Consider the following 23284-nt stretch of genomic DNA (forward strand, 5'->3'; position numbering starts at 1 on the left):
TGAAGAAATTTGAGATTTGTGAGAGACGATGTCAAATTCAAATGCTCTCTATGGATTTTGGTTTCTTATGTTATACATTAATAATGATGACCAATAAGAAAATATCAAAAATGTTGCAACAAATAATACAGGTTACGCGATTTGGTTGTGTTTTGGCGGTTTCAAGGTTAATCCGTTGAAACTTTGATTTGGTTAGTTTAAGTTTTATTGCAAGCGATAGAACTGCTCTAATTTATTCCATGATTTAGGATTGGGAGGCATGTTGTAAAGCTTTCATTAAAACTTTAAAGCATTCGTTTTTAATCTACGACACTCACAGGTAAGACTCCGATTTCTTATTATTTTATTTTACTTTTACGAAAGTTGTGCAATCTTTAGGAGTTTTCAACTTTCAACACGAAATAATTCTAAGGGCCGATTAAGAACTATTTTGTGTTCAGTTTTTATTTTTTTGAAAACTAAAAACTGAAATCTTGTTTGGTAATTATTTTTAATTTTCAGTTTTTAAGAAAATGAAAAACTCAAGGCCAAATTTTGAAAAATTGAAGAACGTATTTTTAAGTTTTCCAATGTTCATTTTCAAAAAGGTTTTTATCATAAATGGTCCCTGAGATTGACCAAACTCATCATTTTGATCTCTCACTTTCAAAATCAATCAATGTTGTCTTTCACATTCACTACCTCACATCAATCTGGTCATTCCGTTAAGATTCCGTCAATTATTCTGTTAGTTTGTATATAGGACTCACAAATCCAATAAAATGGTGACATGTGGATTACACAAAATAAGAGTTTTTATCGCAAATGGTCTTCATATTGACCCATCTCCTTATTTTGGTTCATCAATTTCAAAAATCGATCAATTTGGTCCCTGACTTTCACTACCACACATCATTTATTCTCTCTGTTAATGTGGTTCAACTAATCCAATTATATGGCTCAACGTGGATTAACTATAAGAAACTATTTTTTTAAGAGTGAACCAAAGGAAGAGTATTCCATGCTGGCATTTTTCTCGCAACCTACAACCCCAATTGGCAAAAAAAAAAAAAAATCTAAATTCGATAAAATCGAATCCGAATTTGATAGGATTTAGGATTATAACCAACTAGAGAGAATAAAGTGAGTTCATGAGGCCAAGTACTTAGTGGTGTCAAGGTGTATTCCTTTTCTTTTAAGCATACCTTGATGAAGACGCCGATGACTTTTTTTTTTCCTTTTAGTTTTGGTTTTTAGTTTCTTATTTTACTTTTAGTTTTAAATCTTAAAAAAAAAAAAAAAGTTTCTTATAGCTAATCCATGTAGCGCCATATGTTTGGATTAGTGGGACAACAAATATTGACGAAACTTTAATGGAATGATTAAATTGATGTGCGGTATTGGAAGTTAGTGACCAAACTTCTCGATTTTTGAAACTTGGGGACTAAAATGAGGAGTTTGATCAATGTCAGGGACTATTTGCAATAAAAACCCTTATTTTGTATAATCCATGCGTCACCATTTTATTGGATTTGTGGGTCACACATACAAACTAACAAAATAATTGGCGGAATCTTAACGAAATGACTAAATTGATGTGCGGTAGTGAATGTCAAGAACGACATTGATTGATTTTGAAAGTGAGAGACCAAAATGATGAGTTGGATCAATCTCAAAGACCATTTGTAATAAAAGCTCTTTTAAAAACTGAAAACTAAAAAGACTTATCGAACAAAATATGAGTTTTCAGTTTTCAAAAAATCGAAAATTAAAAATAAAAAACGAAATAGATATCCAATGTTTTCTAAACTTTTCACAAAAGAAAACAAATATCGGTGGGTTCTAGTTTGGTTTGGTTCGACATAAAAACCTGCAGCCCAAAACGCAGGCCCATCTCCGAAGTTGTCCAGTCCAAACTCGAATGGACGGAGAAACTCGCCACTCTCGCGGCCGGTGAGAGTCTCAGCCTCCCGGAGCTCCGTCTACTGTTCAGACTTCAGCCATGTAATATCTAGCTCTCGTTCTTACCTTGTAATTCTTTAAGCGAAAGCATGCCCTGATTATATGTATTATATATACATAGTGGTTGCTGAAATTGAAGTTTTGATTTCTTGTTTTTGTGTAGTGGAAAATGAAGTTTGTGGATTGGTATTTGAAGATCGCATTCGGGTCGGCTCTGATTGGAGTTTGTCATGATCGAGGCCGGCTTCTGTGTGAGAACTCTCCATTTCATCTTTACCCTTGTCTTTCTTTCTTCTGATTATGTACCTGTTGTTTTTTATGACACAAACACAATTGATGGAGAAATATTGCAAATAATTGTTCAAAAATTGTACTTAGTTGTTTTGTAAATTAGATTATAGTTTGTCAGATAAGAAAAGAGAGTTGCAGTAGGAAATTGTGAAAAGGGCTCAGACAGCATTTCATGTGGACTTTCATTGTTGGATACAAACATATCATTTGTGTTGGTTGAACTCAACTTAGATGAGACTTCACATTCACTCAGATTTTATCGATTTTTGAACCATTTCGATTGGAATTTGTGTGCAAACATAACCAATTACCGGTTGTGCTGGTTACTCCCCAAGTGGTTTCGAGGATTGAAAGATTGAATGGTTTCGAGGATTGAAAGATTTAGAGTTTGATCATTGGGAACAATTGTCTCGACTAAATATTTCCTTTGATCTGTCTTGCTCCGCATTTGAACCGTTGTTGGGGGTGCCCTTTGGGTTTTACAATGGTTGGGCCATCTAAGTTGTTCCTTTGCTCCCACCGCCCTCTAACTTCGGTTCTCCACTACGCTAAGTTGTTCCTCTTTGTTTTCTGCAAAAAGCCTCCAATCTGTAGTGGCCCCTCATTACAGGAGACTTGTTACTTTCATATGTTGACATTTTATCTAAAACTGCTCTTTCGCTTGTTTGGATATCTGCAATTAGTTTGCTTAATGGAGTTTCTCATTACTGTTTCAATTTTAGGAGATTTTATTTGCTGATTTGCTGCGTGCTTTCTGGCTTTACATATGGACATCTTGATCTTGTTGAATAGTTATGTATCACATTATCGGAAACAGCGCATGCTGCGTTTCTCTTATGACTTTATAATTTGTTCTTGCATAATCTAATTCTTAGTTACCCTCTTTTCAAACATGATGACAAAGTAACTGTTCTGGAGTCAGAAAAACAGGCTTGGGAGAACTCGCCAGAGGCCCAAGCTATCAGGGATCAATCCTTGGAGAAACCGCGATGCAGAAGCAAGCAAGGAATCCTAAGTAGGATGGCTGCATGTTCACAAGGTTTGTTTCAGCACATCGTAGTTGGGATCTAAAGTACTCTGTACATTGCAATCCATTTTCTTGGTGGAACTTACAACTACAAGAGCTAATATTTTTATAGCTGTTATACAATTCGACATTCACAGTTTCTAGCAGACTCTAATTCACTGTCTTGTTTTCTTTGTTTTCCCGTTCTCTCGCAACTTCTGGCTGGGTGATGATTCTAAACCATTTTTATCGGGGGTGTTATCTGCCTTGTTTTGTTTCAAATAATCCATTAGAGTTACATATCACAGATATTATTCTATGGACTTGGCCATTTCTTTTCCATGATTGACTGATTTTGCTAATATATCTGTTTACAAAATTTGGATGATAGTTTGATAGTATTAGAATCTGTTTATTGACTCGGCTTGAACTATGCATGGAAAGTATCACGACAAAACATCTGATTTATGAGAATTTTAACTCTCCAAACTGCACCTACGGTTTACTTGCTAGTTACACTATCTAACTGCTGAAGATTTTCTGTAAACAAGTTCGGTTTATTAAAAACTAAACAGTTTTTTTGTGTGGCTCTGCAGGAAGAAGATAACAGTACTAGCAGGAGATCAATCTGAGAAATACTGTAAAAGATGACATTGTTTCTTTTAGTTGAACAACGTGAGAGGTGACCTTGATCATCCTGAAAATTATTTCATTCCTTCGATTTATATAACTTGTATCGTTCTTGTCCTGGGGAACATGATCAACAGTTTTGAAAGAATATGAATGTAGCCATTTTGGTTGGTTCTCGTACGCATCTATACTTACGAATGAATACGCTTGAGAAAATTTATGTTACTCTTGCCTTGTCTCTTCGCTCTCTATGTGCCATGGCTACAAAACTAAAACCTTGCTGCCAAAATATATGAATCAAGCATCCCGTTCCATAGCAAATTCAGGGTGTTCTAGTAGACCAAAACTTGTCCCTTCCGTTCCGGTTGTATCCTACCAGTGTATCTTTCTTGTAATGACCCATCCCCAAATATTACGGTTTTTATAATTTTAAAACATGATTTTACGAAAATGCCCTTTGAGGAAAAAAACGTTGACTTTTGTTGACTGCCTTGTCATGTCACGTAAGATTCGTTTCTTTGGCTATCCTTGTAGTACTCAGTGTTATGGATGCGTGGACGCAAGAGGAATCAAATTTGGAGCTAGAACGGAGATTTTACGAAATTCGAAACGATAGGGGTATTTTGGTAATTTTACGTCCCTCAAGATATTTTCCCGTTTCGTCTTTTCTTACTTTGTTTGGTGTGCCTGTGGGGCCCACACCCCACTTTTCCTTCTTCCCCATGTCCTCCCTCCCCGATTCTCTCTCTCTGGAACTCTCTCTCTTTTTCTCTATCTCTCCTTGATCCTCCCCGGGACACTCTCTCCCCTCTCCGAGCAACACCCACACGCACGCAGACCAGCAACCTTCTCTTTCCGTTCTCCTTCATCCCTCTCGAACTCTCTTGCATCTCTCGTTCCTCTTCTCCCTCTACAAGTGTAGAGACTGAGACCACCACGACTACCACCGTTGTCGATGAATCTGGTGAGTTCCACCACCTCTGATTAGGTGAGCCTTGGGAATACTCTAAATCTTATACATTCTTCTTCATGGTTCGATTTTCAGCATGTTTGTTTGCTTTGGACTGGTTTTGTGACAGAAAATAGCTCGAGGAAACTAATTCCTAGATTTAGGCGAAGTCCAAAGGTTTCAGACCTTTTTTCAGTCAAGTCTGGCCACGGAGAGAGACCACAATGGTATAATCTTACTCCTTATCTCCCTAGCTTCAATTTGACTATTTATACGCTGAAAATGGTTAAGTTTTGACCTTGATAGGAGTTCGGGAAAATTTCCCCAATTTCTGGCCTTCTTCTACATTTGGCTTTGGCGGTGCAACCAGTGAGCCCAATCGGGTAAAACCTAACCCGCAACCCAAACCTTTGGCCCATGTAACCCAAGCCCTTGGCCCAACCCAAAGACTTAACCAAGCCCAGATCCAACCTAAGCCCTGTTTTTATGGTCGGCGCATGGGTGTGCATGGTGGGCTTTCATGGTCTGCGCGGACGAATTTTTCAATGACCCATCTCGGCGTGTGCGGTGGCGCATAGCCTTCCGAGCTAACGCCCCGTGGCGGCGCGTGGGGGAACCCGAGGTCCCTCCTTAGGTTTTTTGACTTGCCAAATCTGAATCTGCTGTCCGTTTTCCCAAATTCTATCGTTTTAGTAAAGTTTTATTAAATGGCCTCCATTTGTGTTTAGGTGCATTGGTAGGAAGTGACACCGACCTCTCTAGTTCGAGCGGCTCTCGGGCAACAAAATATCTATAAGTGGACCCCTTCTTAACTTGCATGTTTTTTTAAATAAAATAATAGGCTTGCATTCACAAAAAGCATGATTTCATGATTTTACATTTTATGCATTATTTATGATTTATCGAATTTACGTTTTATGAAAGGTTATGAATCATTGGATTTTCGTATATAAAATTCTATGGATTTACGAATATGTTTTGTTATGGATTTCTGAGATAAGGCTTTGAGCTTTTGAGCTCCAATGATTTGATATGAGATTTTGAGATACATTTTCGGTGCTTATCTAGTGGGTTATCATACAGCACATACACACAACGAAGTATGTAGACGTATATGGCCATAGGACACAATTGATGAGATTTATGACATACTCCCAGCTTCAGTAACCCGGGGCTAGTGTCGGTGTGTTATGTGTGTGTGTGTATATATATGTATATTTCTTATCTGGCGTAGCCCAGAGTTGTACAGCTTTACTTTCAAGTGATGGACCCCTATTTTCTTCTCTGGTGTAACCCAAAGTCGTACAGCTTCACCTTCGGGTGATGGACCCCTATTTCCTTCACTAGCGTAACCTGGTGTCGTACAACTTCACCTTTGGTGATGTTTATGCCATCGGGCCACTATGATACCCCTAGTTGAGTACATCATTGATGAGATTTACAGATTTGCCTTCAGGTGGCGATATCAACGTTATTGAGCATTGTTTTACACGTAGATGTTTTATGAATGTTTTCATTGCATGCTAGAGTTTTCAGAAAACCTACTATGTAATACTATATATGTGTTTTCAAAACAGGGGGTTAGTATGTTCAGAAAGAAAATGGTTTTCTTATTATTAGTATTAGTATTATAAACACCCTTTGTTTTGCGCCCCCTTCAGGAGTTAGAATCGAGGCATATAATCCCTACGTCAGGGCACTTCCGCATAGGTATCTTCGAGTTTTCTCAAAGTAGAACCCACTCCTTTGTTTGTATCATTTTATATTAATTCTTTCACATTATTTTTAATTAGTTGTATGCTCTGAACACGTTCCTGCAATTGCATACTTCATTATATTTACATATTTTATTTACATCGTTCCTTCTTTCTAACTTGCATGCATGTTGAAATAGCTTTGTCACCCTTGGGTGTCGGCCAGCACTTGTCTACCCTAATATATAGGGATATTGGGGTTGGGGCATGTTATTTCTCCTCGTGTGACTTAATTCCGAAGCATTGAAATTAGACGAATTTGTGGCTAAAATTGTCTAATACTCTCTAATCCGTGTTCTCTTGCTAACCACAAATTAAAATTTAAAAAGCCACACTTTTTGGGGAACAAAGGATTTGAAGCCATACATGCTCTCTTGTGGATGCAAGCAACAACACATCCTCAACTGAAACCAATATCTCAAAAATCACAAATTTGAAACACTCCAATACTTGTCCGTAAAACCCACATTAAAGGTTGGTGAAAACGATTATGAGGGATTCAGTTCAAGATTTCAAGTGTCTTTGCTAGTGCGTTTTCAATAATTACAGTACTGCTTTTGTGCTAATGATGATTAGCATTTGAGGAAAGTAGATTCTAATCACAAAATGAACCGTCAAATTTGGGATTTTAAAACCCACTTAGAATGATAATCAAGTACACGAGTGCTTCATTCCCTTGTTCTATTAGTGCTTTGCTTGTGTTGGTTAACCATTTAAGAGATACATTATACTGTTGTTACCCTAGTTAGCAGTGGATTGCACGGTTGCATCGACAAGACAGATCAATTCCTTACTAATCAACACTGATAATTTTTCAGAACTTGCATATTGGCATGACATGTGTGAGGTTCTAGCACAAAAGGGATCAGTATAATTAGTTATTGAAAGTCATACATTATATATTATAATTTATCGAACTTTTGATGTGAAATTCTTTCATTTCTTGATATATTTAGTAGTGAAATCATTCATTATACTGTAAAGCGTATAAAACTGTATTAATTTCCCGAACATGAAATTTGTACTGTGTCTAGATTCTTGTGTGGAAGATGAATAGCAAGATACTTTGAAAAGATGGAGTGGATGGATGACATAAAACCCACCACGAAATTGGAATGACAAGCAAGAATTAACCTACCACATTTTGACCCAATAGGAGTGACGAGTGCGTTTTGTCACTATCGCATCAACAAACAGGAAAAGGAGAACGTTTTAAACCACAGCCCTAGCTATAAAAAGAAAACTAATCAAGATCAAAACCCACCTAATTAAACCACCACAAAGTTAACTAATTTCAATAAAATAGTAGTGGTGAAGACTATGGCTTGCAAAGAGGGTGATTTTGTTGATGTGTCTTGTTTCTTTTTGTTTGAAGGAAGTGCAGATTCAGAGGCAGCAGATCATCAGACTACTGCTCCTCTCAGAGCTAACAACACTAACACAGCACTCGTACTACTTGAAGATGATGAGGATGCAGAGTCATGTAGCTCTCATACAATTGGTGTTTGCGTTCATAATTACTCTACGGATCGCGTAGAAGATCAGCGTCCGCCACAGAGTTGGGGTCGTAGCATGGTGTGGCTCCAGTACTCAGATGGAGAAGCCAAAGGATATGAGGAAGAAGAAGTGGACTCGAAGCTGGTTGGTGTACTTGGCAACATAGATGAAATGGAGGATAGCCTCTTTTGGGAAATTTGCATGGCAGTAGGGTACCCATGAATTTAAGTGTTGTTTTTTTTAAATAGAGAAAATGTCATGGGATACGTTTATACTACTTATTTTGATGCATGTCATATGTGTGCGCGTTAGTATTACAGTCTAATGTATTTCTTTTCATTTGTATGTGAGAGGTCTCAGGTTCAACTCCTATGGATGAGGAGTTTGATATCTAATTGTAACTGGGTCATTGTGTGACTTAGTTCAAATTTCCCCACCAATATTGTTGTATCAAAAAGGAAACAAAAAAGACAAAGATCAATGTGTACATATTTTGTGTTGTGGGTAGAGTGAGAGTCTGGATTCTTGCTCTGACCCAGAAGGTACGAGAAAGATTAATATTGGAAATGATAAATTTTTGCAGTATTGATAATAAAAGTCACATGCATACACTATTTTTGTTGCGAGTTCATGCATTTGTGATAATATGCTTCTTAGATCAAGGGGCTTGGTTTTTTAGACTATAGTACGGTTAGTCATTTAAACGTGTATGATTACCTAATAATACTTATTAACATTCATTTAAATTTGGTGTGACTAACCATAGCAAAATCAATTGTCACAATGTAATATTTATGTGTATTCATTTTCACCTCAGTGGCCTAGCTTTTTGTTTAAGTTGTTTGAGCACGACTTTAATGATGGCATAGTGATATATAAACTAGAAAGTTGATTAACATTAACATTAAATTAATGTTATGAATATTATTGGACTATTGACTTCATTTATCCGAAAAAAATTTCAGTATCCGAAATAGGGGCATATACGTAATATGTCATTATATAAGTGGAGGAATAAAAAAGAAAACTTCCCTTCACTTGTATAATAACACATGACATACGTCTTGTATTTTGAACATACTGAGAAATGTCTCATTTATCTACACAAAGATCATAATTAAGGATCCACACGGCGAGATTAACAAGAGATTAATTGGAAGCCATTCTCAATCTCATGAATATCCAAAGCAAATCTTTGATTTGAAGCTATCCCCAGATCGAAGAGAACATGCTGTATTATGCTTTGAATGAAAGAGATCTTCACTAGTATTTGTAATTCATATTTCCCAGATTTTAGCGGTTCCTTCTTCATATGCAAGTGTGAACAAAGTCCACGAGCAGACGTACATGGCTCGAAAACGAGCTGTCCTAATAAAAATTTAGGTGCTTTAGATTTTGGCCCTTGCAATTCATTATTTCTAGATAAAAACTCATCTATCTTTAAAGATCCAGTTTAAGCTCAAATTTAAAATTTGCAAACATATAGGAACACTATTGACCTATTAATGCAATTTATTTACACTCATGCCACTCATACTTTATGGTCCCTTTTTCAAATTCCTAAATTTATGCCAAATTAAAAGTAGTAGAAAAAGTGAAATAAAATGAAAAAAGTGTTTGCATTAACCATATCTATGTTAAACTAGAAAAGTAGGTTTTTTTTTTCATGATATATTTTGTTGCAATTTTATCCATATTAATTGGTAGGTAAATTAGTTTGTTCCAATTATTTAAAAAAAAAATACTACACCTATATTATATATTTTGAATCAAATAACATTCCTCTACCTTGTAGGTAAATTATTTTCTATGTAATGTTATATATGTTAGACACGTTTTGTTGTTGTATAAACATGAGTGGAATGTAATAGTGTTGATTTTATACATCAAACTGCATTTCTTTTGTTATAGGTAAATTATTTTTCATGTACAAGTACTAATGTTAGGCAAGTTTTGTTGTTGGCACATACAATATTTTGTATCATTGTAAAGAAAGATATTACATTACACCCATGGTATAATTGTTGTAGGTAAATTATTGGAAATTAATTTGTAGTTAGGTAATGAACATTTTGAATTATTGGAAATGAACATTTCAAAGAGTAGGTAGGTAAATTAATTTGTTCTAATTATATAAAAAAAAATACAGGACACCTAGTTATATTTAATTTTTCCAATTATTAAAAAAATTTATGCTACAACCAACCAAATAACATTTCTCTAACTTGTAGGTAAATTACATTCCTTCTTAATATAGGTAAATTATTTTCCATGTAATTAGTACATATGTTAGGCACGTTTTATTGTAGGTATAAACATTATTTTGCATCATTGTAAAAAAGAGATATTATATTACACCCATGGTATAATTGTTGTAGGTAAATTAATGTGCATGTAGATAATGAAATACAATGTTCTAATATATTAATAAAAAGGAATAAATTCAAAAGTATTGAAGAGTAGGGTGAAAAAACTGAATCGAATGGTTTTATGAAAATTCAAAACCTTTCTAAAAAATTAATATGCAATAAATTTTTAACATTAATGTCTTTTTTTTTCTTGTTGCAAAATCATTTACTATATATTTCCTTACAATTAATTGTCTACATCAAGTATGTAATAGGGGTATTTTAGGCATGTGAAAAATGTAAAATGTGTGAATTAATATGAAGTTAATGAATTTGCTTATGTGGATCCTAGTCATTGGGTTTTCTTTAAGTAAAAAAGTTATGTAAGGTTTTATATGAAGAAAATTGAGTTTGAAGGGTTAAAGTCATATTTTCACTAAAAAATTTAATGGTTATGTATGCTTTATGGCCGTAAAGCTTCATATATATACACAGACACACACATACATATCAGAAACTAATTACAAAACGTCGAATTGTCATTTGCTTTGCTTTCTTTTTACTCTCCATGAAATGTGCACAGATCTCTTTCCAACAAAATTGAACTCCACAATTGCCAGCCATTACATATTTCTTATGTCTCTTAAGTAAAAACAACAGCAGACAACTTTGATAATTGATCGTGGGACGTGCAAAATCATGCATTATATTAACAGAAAGTATATACCTTGAGCTACCAAGAAACATTGAATTTCTGTCTACTTTCTAGATATTTGCACGCATTTTATGTATATCCCTTAGTGGCGCCAACACTTACCATGACTGAGTTGACAGCATCTAATTTGTTTATATACTTTGACAGACTTTGTAATAATAACCCTCCGCGGATGATACCAATCTTCTAAGTCGGACCTTCTTATTGTTGAGAGTTGTTCCACATCAGTGAGGGATAAGGTTTGCTATGTGCTTATATAATCTTGGGCTATTCCTCATATTGCCAATTGATTTTATAACCCCAATTTAATCATGGTATCAGAGCAAGGTTGTGCACGTGTGAAGCTCAATGGTCATACGCGCTCCACGTCACCTAGTTGTTGTCCACGTGTAGGCTTGAAAATCCACCACACGTGTTGAGGCGTGTTGAGAGTTGTCCCATCGGTGAGGGACAAGGTTTGCTATGTGTTTATATGATCTTGGGCTACTCCCCATATTGCCAATTGGTTTTATGGTAAAATCTTAAATTTCATCACTTATTCTATATTTTCGCTCATTTTCATCTTGTAATCTTACATGATGATCAATGCAGTCTACTTTCTAGTTCACCATTTAAGATCAACCCTGCAAAAAATTAATTAATTTAAAATTTTTTTAACCGTTCAAATAATATTGTTTAAATTTCAGTGTTTAACTGAATAACCTAGTTCATGTATTATTCTTGTATAACCGTAATATGACTAATGGATTTGAATTTGGTTGGTTTTTAACAGGAGTTGATCTTTGAATGACGACTTAAAAAGTAAACAATTTGAATCATTCATTCACGCTGTAAAATGAAAAAGAATGATGAGAAAGTGGAACGAGAAAGAAAATTAAATAAGAAGATTCCACTCTAACCCTAATATCCCAATTTCTATTATTCCTCTTTTTGCTTTCCATTGGTCAATGGCGGCCATTATTCAACGTATAACAAGTGCGATGATTAGCTAGCGGCTGCATCCTGCATGTATGTTGCAATTAACAAGTAGTTGACTAAACCAATCTTATACTTCAATCATCAAAATGTATCATGAAGAACATTATAATGTTATACCATTTGAATACCGAGATCACTTAAATAAGTATTTGATTGATTAATTTATTGCTCAAGGAACCAAGAATCTACTTCGAAACTAGGTTTTCCACGGCTATATATACTCCTAGAGTCCTGGTGCTTTTCATATTGCACCTTCAAAAAACAAACTCATACTCCAAAGTTGGGTTTTTGGATACATATCTTTGATAATGAAGCCCAGCATAAATGTCGTGTTAGTTTCTCTTCTTCTGCTCATTGACGTTATTAGCGTTTGTCATGGCGGTGGTGGTGGCCGTGGCGGTGGGCTGAGTCCGGTGTTCTATGACAAGAGTTGCCCTCAAATTGAAAGAATAGTGAGGAACATCACATGGAGCATGGTTGCAGAAAATTCTACCATGGCACCGAAGCTTCTAAGGATGCACTATCATGACTGTTTTGTTAGGGTACGTATGTATGAGCACAAATTCCTTTCAATTGCAGTTTATCGGCCACATGTGCATGGATCAATATTTTAAAAAGCCTTAAGACACACCTTAATTACCTTAATTAGAATATATATGTACACACACATACACGTTATGCGTCTTTGAGAATATGTTATCCTAATATTATAGAATTGATTTTGGGGGTTGGATACTCTAACTCTATCATTTAGAAGGTGGATCGGACTTATTGTCTTGCTATGTATTAAAACCTCATAATGTGTTAACGTTTATATAGTGGCGATGAATTGTCTTGCTATTAATTAGCTTGCTTAATTTTCTCTAGTGTACGTTGTAGGGATGTGATGCATCATTATTGCTAGATTCAATCAGAGGCAACCCGGCGGAGAAGGAAGCAATACAAAACAGTAATATTAGAGGTTATGAGGTTATTGATGAAATAAAAACCAGATTAGAAGAAAAGTGTCCCGGCATCGTCTCATGTGCTGATATTCTTGCCTTGGTAGCCAGAGATGCTGTCTCTTATCAAGTACGTGCCATGCACTCAAATCAGTTTTATTATTAAATAGTTAATATAATCATTGATATGGTATATCGTTATTGATGGTAATACTACGTGACATATATTTAATTAGTATTGATCATTGTGTAGTTTGGAAGGCCCATGTGGCAGGTTCTAACCGGGAGAAAAGATGGAAGAGTCTCCCTTTCGTCAGAGGCTTCAATAAACTTACCCTCCGCAGGTGCAAACTTCACCACACTCAACCAGCAATTTATTGGTTTGGGGCTGAACATCATAGATCTTGTGGCTTTATCAGGTATGTATCAAGTTTTCTCTTCTCCGTGGATAATCAAATAGTCGCGTCATGTGATAAGTATTTAGACAGCCAATCTAAATCACATATTCAAATGATAATCTATATAATCAACAGTTCGATTCAACTGATTAAATCTCGTCTAGTAAGAAAACATTTTTCAATGTGAAATTCACTATGTTAATATATTGTGACATTAATTTTAAACTTTTGCAGGAGCACATACAATTGGAGTGGCACATTGCGCAGTATTTCAAAGGAGACTGAACGTAACCGGAAAGGGTGACATAGACCCTACACTTGATCCAGATTACGCAGAATTCTTGAGAAAACAATGCACCAACCCGGGCGTCGCGGTTGCACTGGACGCCAACAGCTCAGCTTCCTTTGACAGCCATTACTTTGCGGGGTTGAGGCAAAACAAAGGCCTCTTGAGATCAGATGCTGCGCTGCTCACTGACCGGCGTTCGGCTTACATTGTAAGACGTTTTGAGAAGTTCCCTGTTTTCATGACCTACTTTGGGAATTCAATGAAGAAAATGGGTTCCATTGGAGTCATAACGCGAGAAGAGGATGGCGGAGAGATTAGAAAGAATTGCAGGGTTGTTAATGCTAATTAACTTTTAACTAACAAGATTTTCATCATTTGGAATATATATTAAATTCCAATTTCTGTAATGTCATAGTTGCTGTAATTTTTATTATATTCTCCAATGGAATAAATAATTAAGCAGGGCTTTGTTTGCAACAGCTAAAAGCTATACTGCAAATTTTATGAAATCACTTGTTTTTTTTTTTTAGGGAAAATTTGAAATAAGTCCAATTTTATAGGCCACCTTTTGAAATATGTCCAATTTTTAGTGACTTTTGACTTTTGAAATATGTCCAATTTTTAGTTACTTTGGACCCATATCAAAAGACCTCTTTTTTTTAATAGGATAATTTACACTAACTTCTTTTAAATTATGAGTAGAGATAAGATTTGAACTCAAGATGTAGTGAGTTAAACAAGAATGACTTAGCCAATAGGACAATCCATCACTTGCAACTCTCTTTTATTTTTGTCAAGTTTGTTTATGATCTCATTAGGCCATAAATTTATTATCAACTAACCCTTAATTTAGTAGTATTATTTTTCATAATGTTAAAACTATGCCCTAAATTCGAATGTCCCTATATATTTTGGTATTTTAATGGATCAAAAGGATTAAAAAAACAAAAAGACTATTGTCACATCCCGGCCCGGAACGGATTACTTCCCCGGCCCGCTCCACCACTGTAGCACGATATTGTCCCCTTTGGGCTTACCATTCCCTCACGGTTTTGTTTTTGGGAACTCACAAGCAACTTCCCAGTGGGTCACCCATCATGGGATTGCTCTAGCCCCCTTCTCGCTTAACTTTGGAGTTCCTACGGAACCCGAAGTCATTGAGCTCCCAAAGCGGACAATATTGTGCTACGGTGATGGATAAATTATTTTTTTTGGGTTAATTTAATTGTCAGGGGTGGAGAAATTTACAACAGAAATGAAGAAACACAAAGTTGTGGTGACTGGGAAAATCGACCCACAAAAGGTGTTGAAGAAACTGAGGAAAAAGACGGGCAAAAGAGTGGAGATTGTGGTTGACAAGGAAGAACAACCAAAAGATGCGTCGGCTGAGGGAAATCTTACAAAACCTAATGTTTGTCCACCATTTTTTGATTGCTTTAAAGAGAGAGAAATTCTTTTTATGCTCAGTGATGAGAACCCAAATGCTTGTTGCATTATGTGGTAGGGACGAGGAAGTAACAAAACTTGTGTTAAAAAAGATGCCAATTGCGCCCATCTTTTACGTAAATAATTATGGAATTAACAAAACAGACTTGCAGTGATCTGGGCGAGCGCATGCAATAGACAGTAGTTTATTATTTTTTTGGGTATTTATTATTATTTGTTCCATGTTTATTAAAAGGTGAAAATAATGCAATATTGTTCATGTTGGTGGCATTTATTTTGGGTTCTTCTCAAATAATCACCTCAAAACTCCATTTTATAGTAAAAATTACTTAAAACAGTTTTGAAGAAGAAAAATTTCTGAATTCAACTGTTATTTCATTTACTGTCATTTCATAATTGGTGAGAGATTTCTTTTTCTTTCTATAGTTTGATTAAGCAATTGGGAAACTAATTAAGTATTTGTTTTGTATATTTTATTTTCAGGACCAATAGGTCAAAGTGGCCTAACTTTTCAGATCAAGGGAATGTTTTGGAGAAATCACATACATGAGATATAATTGGAGGACTGAGGGATGTGGGCGCATCACTTGGGAATGTATTTATATGCGTCAGCAGATTGTTGTTATTTCGTTTTCCTTCGGCAAGAGATGACATGACATTTCATGACACATACTTTGGATAATGTGATTTCAAATCAATCACCACTAAATCATTTCCTGCCTACACATATATGGAATGTTGGGTCTTGGCCAAACCCTCTTAGAAACACCACAACCACAATTGCTCTCTCTCTCTCTCTAAAACGTGTCAACAATCCCTTAAAAATGCATTATTGAATTAAAATATTATTGTGATGTTAAACTCGTTCTATATAAATTGATTTCATCACTTACGGTCTCCTTTGACCATGATTACAATATGGAATGCATAATGCAATGCATGTGAAGCTTCCACCAGCGACCCACCTCTAGTTTTAACATATCCTATTGGGATAATTCACACTTCTGAACAATGTTTGTCCTACTTCATCAAATTTTCAGCACAAAATTAAATATGAGAATATGAATTAAAATTCCCCACTCTTATTCCACTTCTTTTATTCCCACTATCTTGAATAGTATGTATTTTTCTCGACACGAGCAATAATTTGCACTAAATTAATCTAAATTAGAAAAAAAAATTATTCAAACTTGAGTGCAAAGAACGATGAGGTAACTAAAGTTAAAAATTCAAAATTGACACCATGCAAAAGACTTAGAAGAGTTTTCTTCCAGTTAGAAATCAGTTCTTGCATTTATAGGACATGTTAAAGGCTCAGGTACCTCAACTAGTTGGAGCTACTAATTGATGAACTGGATTATTTAGGTTTCCTTCCGCTACCTAATGCTACTCCTTGCTCAGATATGGACTTTTTATACAGATGGAAATAGAGAGGATTACAGTTTCGGTTTTGTATACAGCGAAAAAATGGCGCTGCTTTGTAATTTCTGTCTTCATGACACTATCTCCAGGGCCTTTCTTTTTTGTCCAAGCATATTGAATACTGTTGCTGCAATGTGAGAAGGGGTGAGTCCAGCCTCGGCCAATTGATCAGCAGGGGAACCGTGGTCAATGTAACGGTCAGGAAGAACAATCGGTCTCCACTATAAGTTATAGACATCAACGTGAGTTTTTCAGGAATTTGAGGAGTATAATGTTAATGCAAGTCATTGAGACATCATACTAAGTATGTCGTAACAAACGACATATTCATACCTTGAGTTTTCCATCAAGAAGGCCATCGAGGGCCAGGAAATGAGCAACGTGAGAACCAAACCCTCCGATGGATCCTTCTTCAATGGTAATCAAAAACTCATGTGACTTCGCAAGGCTTCGAATGAGAGCTCGGTCCAGTGGTTTGCAAAATCGTGCATCAGCAACTGTTAGGCGCAAACCATGGGATTCCACCAAAGAAGAGGCAGCCAAACAGCTCTGTACTGCTGCTCCGTAACCCAAAAGTGCAACTCTTTCCCCTTCGATCAATATTCTTCCTTTTCCCACCTGTAGGCAAATTGCCAAACATTCAATCATTTTTAAGTATTTGAGACTTATGGTTACTATATATATATATATAGTAGTAGAGACTGCTGAAAGTCACCTCAAGAGGAGTGCCTTTATTCCCTAGTGGCAGCTCAACACCAACCCCATTTCCTCTTGGGTATCGGAAACAACTTGGTCGGTCATCTATGGCAGCAGCAGTGGCTACCATATGGAAAAGCTCGGCCTCATCAGAAGGAGCCATCACTACCATGTTAGGCAGGCATGCCATGAAAGTGACATCAAAAGACCCGGAATGCGTAGGACCATCAGCTCCGACCAGTCCAGCTCTGTCCATAGCGAATCTCACTGGAAGCTTTTGCAAATCTACGTCATGTACTACCTGTGGCATGAATGTGGAAATGAAATCTTTGAGTTTGTATACTTTTCAGTAGTATTCTGACTATCTAAGAATAGAACCGTACCAGTTTTTGAAGGAAGATAAAAATGATGAAGTTAAAGATGAAAGAAGCTAATAGCTTGCCTGGTCATAAGCTCTCTGCAAGAAAGACGAGTAAATTGCACAGAAAGGTTTTAGGCCTTCACAGGCCAGACCTGCAGCAAAAGTAACCGCATGCTGTTCTGCTATTCCAACATCAAAGCATCTTGTTGGAAAACAGCGAAGGAAGAGATTCAACCCTGTTCCACCTCCCATTGCAGCATGGATCGCAACAATATCTGTGTCCGCTTCAGCTTCAGCAATCAAAGCCTCTGCAAAGTATGTTGTGTAAGATTGTGTACTAGCACTGGCTTTGAATTGCTTTCCGGTTGCAGGATCAAACTTGGCCACTCCTGCAATATCAAAAGAAAAACTACTTTATTCATCTTTCATTGACTTTATCCAGATTAAGCATATATGCAGACGACATGAATGAGATCTTTTTAACTGCATTAAAGACGTTCAGTTTTCCTTCTATAGCATCATCAGCGAATAAATTGTTTCCATACAATAATGGATCTAATTTCAGAAAATAATTCAATGAATAATAATGCACTCGTGTGCTCAACTGCCTCTTCGGAAAGAAATGTATATTACCATGGTACTTGTCTGCCGCTTTTTCTGCATACGGATATCCCTGGCCTTTCTCAGTGATAAGGTGGATCAGGACAGGACCCGTTGTTTTGGTAATTTTAACCTCTTTGAGAATGGAAATAAGATCATCTATGTTGTGACCATCAACTGGACCTATATAATATAGTCCAAGCTCTTCAAATAGTGATGAACCAGTACCACGGATCATTCCTCGAGCATGCTCATCAACTTTTGCTGCCAGATTATGCACAGAGCCACCAATTTGTTTGGTAACTCCCTGCAACAATCTCAAATCAAAGTTGAACCCTAATCAGACTTGGCGCATTTTGGAATGCAAGTGTTTTCTTTATGCTTAATTATGTTTAGACTTCAGTATTACTTACCTTGGCAACCTCTCTTAATTCTCTGAGTGGCCTGTTTGATTGCAATCTACTGAGAGCACTACTCAAAGCTCCTACTGGTGGGATGGGTCCGTCGAGACTAGCAGTAGGTAAAGAAACCTGTTTATTGTCATTAAGGATAATAATCATGTCAGAATCAAGGTACCCCGCATTGTTCATGGCTTCATATGCTTGTCCTGCTGTCATGGCACCATCACCTATTACAGCAACTACATGATTGTTTCCTCCCCTTAGATCCCTCCCTACTGCCATCCCTGCATTTTCAATAACATCCCAGATTATCAAAACCAAAAACAGGAATGGACCTTGCGACCGAAGAATGTAATCCGGACTCAAGAAACTAAATAGAAGTCGGTAAAAGGAATCTGATTTTTCCAGCGTGAGGATAATAACATTTTTCCATAGCATTAGATGCATGATGCAAGTATATCAATTCGTAAATAGTTACATGAGAGTATATCTTAAACTCAATTGCTAACCAAAAAGGAACACTATCAAGTTCAATACACTTGAGTTGTCAATGTTGAGCAGAGAAGGAAATTACCCAAGCCTGCAGAGATAGTGGTAGAACTGTGACCAGTGCCAAAGCAATCGTACTCGCTCTCAGAGCGCTTAGTGAAGCCGGCCAACCCATCTGTCTGTCTCATGGTGTGCATCTTATCTCTCCTTCCAGTCAAGATTTTGTGTGGGTAAGACTAGGCAAATCAAAAAACAAAATTCACAATCAAACATGGAAAAAGTTGAAGTTATCACATCAAAGCTTTTTCGAAATCAGAAAAAGAGAGCAACCCAAGAAAGAAGGTGAGGTTGAAACCTGATGGCCAACATCCCACAAGATTCTGTCCTGAGGAGCATTGAAGACATAGTGAAGAGCCACAGTGAGCTCCACAACACCAAGGCTTGAACCCAGGTGTTCTCCAGTTTTGGAAACATTGAAGATCACATCAGACCTCAGCTCATCTGCTAGTTGCTTAAGCTCCTGAATTCAACGGTTAATTACCACAAACAAACAAGAAAAATTAAAACCAATGCAAATATATATTTAAAAAAAAGGTTTTTTTAGTCAAAATGGTTCTTAGATTTGTATAACACATAACTATAATTCTTAACATTTAAAATCAATAGAAATGATCCTGAGTTTGTCCACCATTCATTACTTTGATCCTTCCGTAAAAAAAACTCTGTTAAGTTGAGGGTATAACACATAACTTTGATTCTTGAGATTTGCATAACACATAATTTTGGTTCTTAAGATTTGCACTACATATAACTTTGGTCCGTGAGATTGTCCATTATCCATCATTTTGATCATTCCATTAAAAAACTCAATGATCACTTATCGGAGTTTTTTTAATGGAATGACCAAAATAATAGACGGTGGACAATCTCATGAATCACTTCTATTGATTTTAAATCTCAGAAATCAAAGTTATGTGTTATAAAAATCTAAAAGATTATTTTGACTAAAAAAACCCAAAAAAAAAAAAGAAAACTAAATTAGGACAAAAAGGTTATGTACCTTGACAGAAAGATTTTTCATGTGAATTGGATAGTTGATGGTGTCCAAGACAGGAGTGGGAGGTCTCTGTGAGTGATACTCCCCTTTCTCTGACAGTGATGCACAAATCCCACTTGGCCTTTTTCTCATCACCTGCTCCAAATGATAACAAAAAAACAACTCATTTTTGTTATTTTCTGAATGATGAAATTGACATTTTAAACAAAACCCATTTCTCCAAAACTCAAATCATCCATGAAATGAGTGCCTTTTCTGAGATTCACAGGAAAGATGCAAACTTTTTCTGACCTGATTGAGCCTCTGCTGAGATGGGCATGGCAGAGATGTTCCCACAGAGACGAGGGATTTCTGAACATCTGCAGGTGCTGCTGATTTGCTGATATCTGCGGGAAAAGAGAATGTGCAGAGAGCCATTGCATGTAGAATAACAAGAAATGGAGCTCAAGAACTTCAAATTTGTAATCAGTGGGGAAAAGAAGAAGAACCCACAAAAGGGTCTTGAGAAATGAAAATCTCTGGGGCTCCCAGAGTCTTTCCCACTGAAACGGTGATAGTGTCAGTGGGAGTTACAGAATAACATATGAAGAGAGAGAGAGAGAGAGAGAGAGAGAGTGGATGGTTGGAAATTAAGAGCCTTTTTTCAAAGACCAAAAATGGTGAGTATGTAACTGTCATTACTTCCATTCCATAGCTTTGATGTTTCTGGGTAACTGTTTTGCGTCTGCATTCGCTGGACCACGTCATCAGAAATCTCATGAAGGATAGAGTGGATGATAGGTATGAATAGGGAAATTTTTAATTTTTACGGGAACATACGTGGTACATCACGTGTTTTAATAAGAGTGGTGAGAAATTTTATTTTTTAAATTATTAATTTTTTAGCATACATAAATTACCATTTCTATAATGACATGTAATGTACTACTCCGTATACCGGTCACACTAAAAAAATTTCGTATGAATACACCAAATTACTTTTCAAATTGTGTTGAATTACTGACGTGGCTATCCCAGGATTTGCCACAACAGCATTTTTAATTAGTCAACAAATTTGGTAGCGTATTGAGTTGGACATCAACCATGCACCAATGCAAAAATGCCATGTACTGAAAATGAAATGAAATGATATTGAATTGTTGAGTTGAATAGTTATACTAAAGAGTTGAAATAAAATGCTGATAACTAAGACATTTATTATATTAGAGCATTATATACACAATTTTCCCTAGAAAAACAATATTATCTACGCGAGTCAAGTCTTACAAACGTATAGTAAGAATCGAACCTAAAACTTCTCATTTACAAGTGAAGAGGAATATCACTAGACCATATCAGTAGTCCCTTTTTATATTGTTAGAACCAAATTGATCATAACAGAATTGTCATTTTCCATGTTCATGGTTAAAACCAAACAAATCATTACAAAGCTGCCTTTTTCTTTTCATCGTGGTTAAAATTAAATGGATTATGGCAAAACTGTCTTTTCCTTGATTTTTGTAGTTAAAACCAAATGGATTACGACATAGACGTCTTTGTCTTAATTTTTGCAGTTAAAACCAAACGGATTATGACATAGCCATCATTTTCTTAGTTTCTACGATCAAAACTAAACAAATCACGACAGAGCCTTATTTCCTTCATTTTTGCGCTTAAAACCAAACAGATCACAACAGAGTCGTCTTTGCCTTAATTTATGCAGTTAAAACCATATAAATCACGACATAACCACCTTTTCTTTGAATTTTGCAATTAAAACTTAACTGATCATTGGCAGAGCAGCATGTTTTCGTATTTTGCAATTAAAACCAAATTGATCACAACAGAACTGCCGTCATAGCCGGCACCCTGTTTTCTTATTTTACTCTTATGTTTGTTTCTATGCATTTTGGTCTCATGGATGCCGGAAGATTTATATTTTGGTCCTACGGCATCCCCCAACAAGATTTCAAATTTGAACTCAATGCTTCCACAGTTGCTTCATACATTTTGCAATGTGTTGTTGCCTTGGTTGGTTAATAGACAAGAATCTTTGTCGGTTGCTTAATTCTCAAGCAATGTAGGGTTTGGTCTTATCATTAGGGCTGTGCTATCCACACACCCCTTTTTACTTCTCACACACCCCTTGTTAATTTATGTCCGTTGATCTTCTTCAATTCATCCGATCTGATGGCTGAAAGCTAAAAAAGTGTGAGAGAAGTAAAAAATAATGCGTGGATATCACACCCCCTATCATTAAACTGTGGGTTTAACATTTAGTTGGTGGTATGAAGAATTATCGTATTTTTGTTGCTTCTCGTTTTATTGTTGACTTATTCAATCATGTGACTACAAACAAGAGAGAAGATGCAAAGGGAAAAAAACGAGAGTGCAGAGATCATTTTTCTTTTCCAATTATTGGATTCAATGGAATGGTTTCACATAACAAAATCTGAGGAGCGGGATACAAATACGAGAGCGTAAGTACAAGAATAAATAATCTTAAGCACATGTCGTTAGAATAACAAATGAGAAATCATTGTTGTACTTTCAAAAATTTTATGTAATTACTTTTTAAACATCAAACAACTTGTTATTCTTCCACTTACCACTAAGAAACCAGTACATTGAGACCATCAACATCTCAACCAAGTCAATTGAAGTCAACACAGGAACCTGATGCATGTATAAAAGAAAATACTCAAAGCCATAACTTGTTTTTGGCTTCTGTGCTGAGGCAAGTGCGGCCCTCTTTGCCCGAGCTTGTCTTGCACCCTACTCGACCGGCTTCTTCTGGAGATGGAAAAAACCGGCGCCAGCCGCTGAGATGAGTAGGTAGCCTTTCACGACAATTTGACTTGGAGCCGGCTGATCATCTCTTTTTTATAGTGCGCTTTTGCACAACAATTTTGGTCGGCATGTTTAACGTGGTTTCGAGTTTCTTCTTGGTTTCATGACATTCATGGTTTTGGTACCCCGCATTTCCCATTACCACCAAGAAATCAGTACACTGACCATCAACATCTAAACCCACACAACCTGAAATGTACATTTGCCTCTTCAGATGGGACTTAAAACCTAATCAAACTTTGGCGG

General features: G+C 36.3%; 2 protein-coding genes and 1 long non-coding RNA gene across 3 annotated transcripts; 2 read left to right on the plus strand and 1 right to left on the minus strand.

Moving 5' to 3' along the window:
- The first annotated feature begins 1816 nt into the window (after positions 1 to 1816).
- LOC103943602 lies at positions 1817 to 4048 on the plus strand. Its single transcript, XR_007253748.1, has 4 exons — positions 1817 to 1983; positions 2105 to 2190; positions 3137 to 3271; positions 3835 to 4048. It is a non-coding gene; the product is annotated as an uncharacterized LOC103943602 (long non-coding RNA).
- Positions 4049 to 12399: 8351 nt separating this feature from the next.
- Positions 12400 to 14469, plus strand: LOC103943706 (peroxidase 24-like). Its single transcript, XM_009354048.3, has 4 exons — positions 12400 to 12651; positions 12989 to 13180; positions 13304 to 13469; positions 13683 to 14469. Exons 1-4 carry the CDS (start codon positions 12418 to 12420, stop codon positions 14084 to 14086), a joined length of 996 nt encoding a protein of 331 aa, XP_009352323.2. The 5' UTR covers positions 12400 to 12417; the 3' UTR covers positions 14087 to 14469.
- Positions 14470 to 16434: 1965 nt separating this feature from the next.
- LOC103943598 (probable 1-deoxy-D-xylulose-5-phosphate synthase, chloroplastic) lies at positions 16435 to 20854 on the minus strand. Its single transcript, XM_009353911.3, has 10 exons — positions 20501 to 20854; positions 20213 to 20344; positions 19508 to 19672; positions 19238 to 19388; positions 18676 to 18947; positions 18296 to 18569; positions 17744 to 18051; positions 17321 to 17602; positions 16939 to 17223; positions 16435 to 16826 (listed from the first exon to the last, which is right to left on the minus strand). Exons 1-10 carry the CDS (start codon positions 20624 to 20626, stop codon positions 16677 to 16679), a joined length of 2145 nt encoding a protein of 714 aa, XP_009352186.2. The 5' UTR covers positions 20627 to 20854; the 3' UTR covers positions 16435 to 16676.
- Between the last annotated feature and the right edge of the window lie 2430 nt (positions 20855 to 23284).

The sequence above is a fragment of a genome, unplaced genomic scaffold (assembly GCF_019419815.1).
Source record: "Pyrus x bretschneideri cultivar Hongxiangsu unplaced genomic scaffold, Pyrus_bretschneideri_v1 Contig6, whole genome shotgun sequence".
NCBI lineage: Eukaryota > Viridiplantae > Streptophyta > Magnoliopsida > Rosales > Rosaceae > Pyrus > Pyrus x bretschneideri.